Source organism: Trypanosoma cruzi, genomic scaffold (assembly GCF_000209065.1).
Source record: "Trypanosoma cruzi strain CL Brener 1047053516795 genomic scaffold, whole genome shotgun sequence".
NCBI lineage: Eukaryota > Euglenozoa > Kinetoplastea > Trypanosomatida > Trypanosomatidae > Trypanosoma > Trypanosoma cruzi.
The window spans coordinates 40,874-47,763 of record NW_001849422.1 but is presented as its reverse complement, the minus strand read 5'-3'; the positions used below and the strand labels follow the sequence as shown (position 1 = coordinate 47,763).

General features: G+C 48.7%; 1 protein-coding gene and 2 pseudogenes across 1 annotated transcript, besides 5 other annotated features; all 3 read right to left on the bottom strand.

Annotated features, from left to right (window-relative positions):
• Positions 1 to 2,562: a sequence feature (heterozygous, Esmeraldo-like haplotype).
• On the bottom strand, positions 487 to 2,910 carry Tc00.1047053510591.30 (annotated as a pseudogene).
• Positions 2,563 to 2,635: a sequence feature (haploid, Esmeraldo-like haplotype).
• Positions 2,636 to 6,890: a sequence feature (areas not merged during assembly with more than two copies in the genome that could not be assigned to a particular haplotype).
• Tc00.1047053510591.20 (uncharacterized protein) lies at positions 3,445 to 4,224 on the bottom strand (the record flags this gene model as incomplete). The annotated part of the gene is made up of 1 exon (XM_799810.1): positions 3,445 to 4,224. One exon carries the CDS (start codon positions 4,222 to 4,224, stop codon positions 3,445 to 3,447), a length of 780 nt encoding a protein of 259 aa, XP_804903.1.
• Positions 4,476 to 4,504: a sequence feature (AT_rich).
• Positions 4,934 to 4,968: a sequence feature (AT_rich).
• Positions 5,055 to 6,890, bottom strand: Tc00.1047053510591.10 (annotated as a pseudogene; the record flags this gene model as incomplete).

The following is a 6,890-nucleotide window of genomic DNA, read 5'->3' as shown; positions in this document are numbered from 1 at the left end:
GTTGGTAATTCTGCATACGTCGCGGTGATCCCACTCAAAACAGTCCGTCCCGCCCCCAACAGGATGCGGCGCCTCACTCCACGCGGTCACACGGAGCGCACCATTTCCCCAACAGAAATTATGTTTCGCTTACCCCCTTAAAGATGCTTCCGTTATTTATGGGCCTTAGAACACAATAGAAAAAAATGGAACATGCTGTAATGATGCCATACCGCCAGCCACAATGGTTTTCTCATACCGGGGCAATTCTCCAATTATGCCTCGTATACACACACACAACTAAAAATACCATATAAAAATCACCCAATGTTTTTCACCAGAAGCCAAACAACCCCACTCCCTCCCCAATTTTCTTCTGTCACTGTTATGCTCGATTGCGTTGGACTTTTTTGGCATTTGTGTACGGTGCTGCCGCATGGGGCTAGTGCACCTGCGCCGTATGCACACGCACACATATCCAAAAATATATAAATCCCACAGTACTTTTTAACTGAAATCAAAACCGCCCCTTTCCCCAATTTGTTTTCTTTCTTCGGTGATTATTCCTCACTTAGGATGGCTTCATCTCTTTCAAATTCTCCGGATGATATTGTCATTTGGTACTGGCGCACCTTTTCCTCCCAGAACGCCGCAATTTATTGGTTTTCCTCCTCGCTCACATTATCAAAATTTACAACATCACATCCCTGCCAGCCAGTCATCGGCGTGCTGTCTGCGTGCTTCACGTAAATCATTTCCCACGACATGTCTCGGGACAATTCCTCCCAACTATTAAAATACGCCGCCAGGCACTCAGTGAACTGCCTCACAGTGCTGGCGGCGGTGTGATGCTCACCCACCGTAGCCATCCGCAGCCCAACCAGCGTCTTCCCCAGTAACTTCACTAAGAAAAAAAGGCGTCCACCAGCAAAAACTTTTCAACCGCCGGTATTCACAGCAGCCGATGCTTCATATTAGTATTTGTGTGGTATTCCATTGCAACCACTTCACATACAACTTGGCGAGGTGCTCTTGAGGGTTTGCTTTCAGCCCTGCGTACTGTCCTCAACGACGTGCTGGTGGCCTCAGCTCCTCGAGTTCCTCTACTAATGCAGCGACAAGCTCCACCAAACATTATTGCGCGCAAGTCAAACCCTCCCATACATTCATACAAAAGAGTACTCCTCTTCTCCAATAGTAGAAACTGAAAAAAATATGTTTTTCACACATCACTTTTTACAAAATAGTGCGGTATTCAACGTCCAAGGCAAACAGATATCGGTGCGTTAAAAAATTCATTAGCACCGACTTCTCCTCTTACTCTGACAACACTCACAAGCTTTTAAGACGGATTCTCAGAATACCACAGTCTCACTCCCCGATGTATGAAGTGCTTTTTACCATCCCGAAACTTCAACCATTCCAAGGCATCCTCAATGGCAGCAGAGTGTGCAATGAACTTATTCGCATCAAAGATGTAACGTGGAATTGATCCCGTATGATAAATGTGTTCTTTGACCTTCCTCCAGTGTTCCGCTTGATCATCTGTAGTCCCATTGCGCTTCATCTATGCGCACATCGCCTTCGCATCTATCTCGTAGGTGCAATTCACAATGATTTGCTCGGCTTTTATTTGCGTCTCCCATTCATCATAGTTGCGCACGTTTAGTGGTTACGCCACAATAATGCCCCATCCAGCAGAAAGCACAGAACATTTTTTGGCGGTGTCCCTTTCTTTGTCACATCGTAGATAATATACACTTTTATCCCAAAATCCAGCAAATCACACAAGAAACTCTTGCATGCTTTACCAACCACGTATCTTGTCACCGTCTTGATGGTCTTGTCAAACACGTACGCCGTACCTCCACCAATACTGTAGACAACCACTTGGTGTTTCTCCGCATCGCAGTGAAGCAGCTGGTAGAGGAGGTACGAGCCGGCAGACATTGACTCCCCAATCTCGGGCGTCTCAATCAACACATGCCGCTCAGGCGTAAAATAGGTCCCACCGTGAGGACTGAGCCATTCGGTTAGATCGCCAAGGACGATCTGCCACACTCGCTCCACCTCACAGTCCACATAGCAGTCAAAAATGGATTTACCGTCCCTTCACGTGTACGGCCATCCCTTGTCCGAGGTGAGCACCATCAGCCTGAGAAGTGCTGCACCGGACTGTTCCACACCGTCATTCTTTTCAATGGTTTTTCCAACCGCTCTGTACATCCATGACTGTGCTGGTTTTCCCTCATGCACCTCAATGTTTGTCAAACGACGTTGGGTGACTTCCTTGACATGATGCCACTTTGTATTGTTCACAGACTTGTAGAATCCCTCCAGCATCTCAACTTCATAAACTTTTGCTGCCTCACGCCTTGCTCTTTTCTCTGTCTCACGCCTTTTTTCTGTATATATCTGAGTGAGTACTCCGTTTATTTTTCCACTTACAAGAGAAGTGACCGTATCCTTTCCTTCATAGTCCCTCCATTGCCCGAGAGAGAACACACCCTTGTGATAAAGCTTTTACACCTGGTACTCTGTTAAATTAAAAATTCTTCTAAGAAGCTGCTGGTCTTGTACGTAATCATCCGGCTTCTGAAAAAAAGTCTCCAGCAAGACATTCTTATTGATATCCGCAACGCCTCTGCCGCCCAAGTTGCTACGAAGGAATTCATTCAGACTCATGTTGTTCCTGAGAGTGCTTCCCTCATGCAGGATGTCCTTTACGGTGCTGCTCATGGTCCACTGCGGTCGCCGCACATCCTCCACTCTTATGTGTGTCGCAACGAGTTGATCTGTACCAGCCTCCAAGTTCTGCTTCGCTCTCCTCCTACAATTTCCCTGCGGCACGGCAGACGCTCAACTCCCGGCATTGCCACCTTGCACTCTATTGTGCTTTGGAGGCGTTGTTTCTTCTTGTTTTCTTGATTGGATTGAGTTAAAGCTGAATACTGACCAACAAACGAGAGAGGAATATTAAAAAAATAATCACAGAAATGACTGGCAGCCACAGCAAGAGTTACATACGTGCGGTGTGACGGCACAGTGTGCGACGCACACCAAATGTACGAGGACCACCGCAACGACGGCAAGCGGGTGCCATCCACTCAGCACAGTGTTGATGAAAGCCAACAACAACGTGGTGGGCACGGAGGGTTCGTCCACGCATACCGCTTGCTACGGTCCGCACCCGTGTAGCACTGCCGTCACTACACACACTCCACAAGGATAGATGCGCGCGTGAATATCGCTCTTGACACGCACAAACATACAAGTGGGAAGAAAATTTGGTGCAGAAGCGGCCACACGCAAGGACTCCAAATCATACATGCCACAACAGCAATGCATCATGGTAAGCTCTCACACAGGGAATATATGTGTATATATGTATATATTTTTTATGGAAAATTTTTGCAGTTTGCATAGCACAAAAGAACTATGACGCCGCCTTCAATATTGCATTTGTCATTTACATTCCCAATGCATAGCCCCACAGATATCACCCCTCCATGGTGAAAGCGAATGCCTTGTTGTGGTGTCACCGCGCAGCAACACGCCTGGGTGAAAAAAAAAAGAAAAACAGGCGTCCGTCCACATGGAATGAGGAAAAACTCCACCGCAGTGTCCTCCACGACGCAAAAACTCCACGGCCAGTGCCCGGTGTCGTGTGCAGACTCCGCGAGGACGTTGTGGGCAAGCCACTTTGCCACACGGTGTACCCCCTCGAAACGCAACAGCAGACGTGTCCCCTTCCAGTCGCATTCGTTTCAGTGGTGGCATCCACTGCCTCGCTGCGTGCTGGTGGCGTCGACTACGATGCTGCAGTGTGATAGAGGGTGCCCGACAGGAGCGGTGCTTGGCTGGGTGGGCAGTGTCCTCCGCGGCGAGACACCCAGCGCGACTCCTGACCGCGGCGCTCACGCACTTCCCTCCACTCCTCTCCCTCCACTCGGCAATCGCACAGCCGCCGCCACATTGTCCCCAAAGCAACACACACTGGAAAGCGTGGCAGCATATTTCCCGAGAGAACACAGTAACAGCTACACGCTGCGGCCATCGTGCCGACAAGTCCGACGCGGCCGCGCCCACACCCACAGCAGCAGACACACAAAGAGATCTTCCACTCCGTGCCACGTCCTCGTGCGTGATGGTGCGGCATTTCAGAGCAATACCGCTACAGGCCGTGCAGCATTCCCACAGAGGATGAGAGCCACGACGCACTCTCAGTGCATCTTTATCTTCCATTTCCGCGGAATGCAGCAGCTGCCAGCACCGAGTGCACGAGAAGCATCAATCTGCACTGCAACATGTACGCCGTGCGGTTGTGTGTCTGCAGACACGCAAAGAAAAAAAAAGAGCCACGCACGTAAAGGAACGAAAATAAAAAACACGCAGCGGAGGTGCAGGACAGACAAAGAGAAAAGAAAGAAGGCAGCCAAAGCTCAAGATGGCACGGCAGCCCAACCTACGGCAACCCACAATACGCCTGCAGAAACAAAAAATAAAAATTTAAAACAAAAAAAAAGAACACATTAAAAAGCAAAAAACAGTCCCCTTGAAGAAGTTTTTCACGCTCACAAAAAAAAAAGAAAAAATAGCACAGTAACGCAGAAAAACAAAAATTCACGTGTATATTCTTCCTGCAAAAGTAAAAATATATTTGCGTCAGCCGTTCAGCCTCCTGGTGTCCACACAACACCCACATTTTATTGAGGCTTTCAGTGCGTTGCTGCACGTCTTAAATTCCTTCTTCACTGCACCATCGTCGTGGAGCTCAATGCCGACTGCACGTGTCATCAACATACGGAAACACTAAAGACATCCCGCCAATCTCAAAATATTCCACTATATAAAAAAAACGAGCATATAGAATAAAACAAAACAAATAGCTTGCGGTGCAGTTCCGGGAGGGAGAGCACGCTTTTAAATAGAGAATTGCACAGGCTGAAAAGGCATATTTAAAACAAAAATAAAATATATAAAATAAAAGGTACGTCCAAGCAAAACGTCAATTATTTAGGAAGGCGCGTGGAGAGGTACATATTGCTCCCACTGAAGGCAGGGGTCCCGCCGCGTTACGCCCCGTAGAGGGCCGCAAAGCCACACGGCCCCAACAGCACACGCAACACGCCCCCACGCATAGAGCCTTCGCTCTTCGTAACCAGTTTTAGTTCATCGTCACCCAGTGGGCGGTTGTACAGAAAGAAGCTCGTCAAAGTCGCATTGCTGCCGCTGTCTCCCTTATCGCCCCCAATGTAGAAGAATGAGACTTCAGCCCCCCGCGTCTCAGGTGTTCGTATCGTCTCTGGGCTCCCCACAAGCTTAGCATTCACCTACACAGATCCCCTGTAGCCGTCCTGCAGCATGAGTGCCGCTTGGTATTCTTTCCCCGGCTTCCAAGTGCTGCCCGATGCTTTTTTTATTTCGTAAAACACTATCTCCCAACTACTGTCTGCATTGTGCGACAGCCCAATGAAGTTCGTGCTGACGGGTGCATCCAGACCCGCACCCGGTAGAGGAGTGCTCAGCTTCGGAAAACTTTGGATCATCACCGTCACCACAATAGTGAAATCGCAGCTTACAAAGGTGTGCGGCCCATTATGCTCCCGGCTGCTCACGGGCCACGTTGCCCCAGACCCAAGCCCCGTGAATTAAAACCCATCTTTGACCTTCATTGCATTCTTCGTCACAATTGCATTCACGCAAAGGTAATCGTCGATCCACGTGCCACCTCCGGACAATGCGTTGGAAAGGAAACCAACCAGACCCGCCGTAGGTGTGAACAACTCAGAGAAGGAGGAATCCAGCTGTGCCCAACTCTTCAAGACGTAATTGATCATCTGTAGCCCCTCTGTTAGTGGGAAAAGTGAAATGGTGTTGCTTGCTACATTGCCACTTTCTTGTAAAAAGTACAACGCACCACTCGAGTACAGCAGGGCGTGGAAAAGTTCCAAGTTATTATCCATGGCAACGGGTCCAACAGAAAACGTGCGGTTGTTGTCCGTGACCCAAAGATGGAACACATTTTCCTTCTTATCCCCCGAGAAGTACCCTTTCCAAGTGTACAGCATCACCTTCACTCCCTCAATGTTCGCGGTGATAGGGGCTTCCACAGGCAAATTGTCTTCCCAAAAGACTCCCAATCGTGAATTGGTCCACACGCCTGAGAGTGTCCCAATAGCCCTCGTCCACGTTGCCCCCATGTCACGCGAATCAAACAAACTCTGGTCATCCTTACACTGAACGATCATGAAAATTTGTCTCCTATTTCATTCGGTGATGCTGGGGTCAAAGCATCCCGCAGGAGAAATGCCCTCTTGAAACGCCCAGTTGTTGTCGTTGTTTTTTGAATAAGTGATCCTGGAGAAAGATTGATTTTCCCCATTCCTCGCCCTCAGGGTAAACACAAGTGTGCCACCCTCCATCACAATGCCTGAACTACCACCACCACCCTCAAGATCAGACAGGTTGCTTTTAATCCTTTGGGGGATCTGTTGTTAAAGTGACTTGGGTTCAGCCCAGTCGATCAATTTACTTTGCACGCCGTCATTGGAGTGCGTGGCATCACCCTCAACTAGTTGAATATCCCAGCCATCCGTATTCTAGCGACCATCATTTGTTTCACATATTGTAGCTCCCCACAAGTAGAAGCACTTTATTGTCCTTTGCAATTGCTGTGGGGTTGCGTGCAACACCAAAAAGATCCTCTTCACTCACTGTACTAAACAGTGTGCGTACCCTCCATTTATCCTTATTGTTCTCGGCGGCAATTAACGGCCATGTCTCTGCGGCGTTGATGTACCCTGCCACAATATCAGAAGAAAACACATTCAATCTATAGTGGGAACCTTTATACTCGGTGTGACCTTCAGAAAATGCAACCGTCACTTCGCCAGCACGGACAAGAGAAG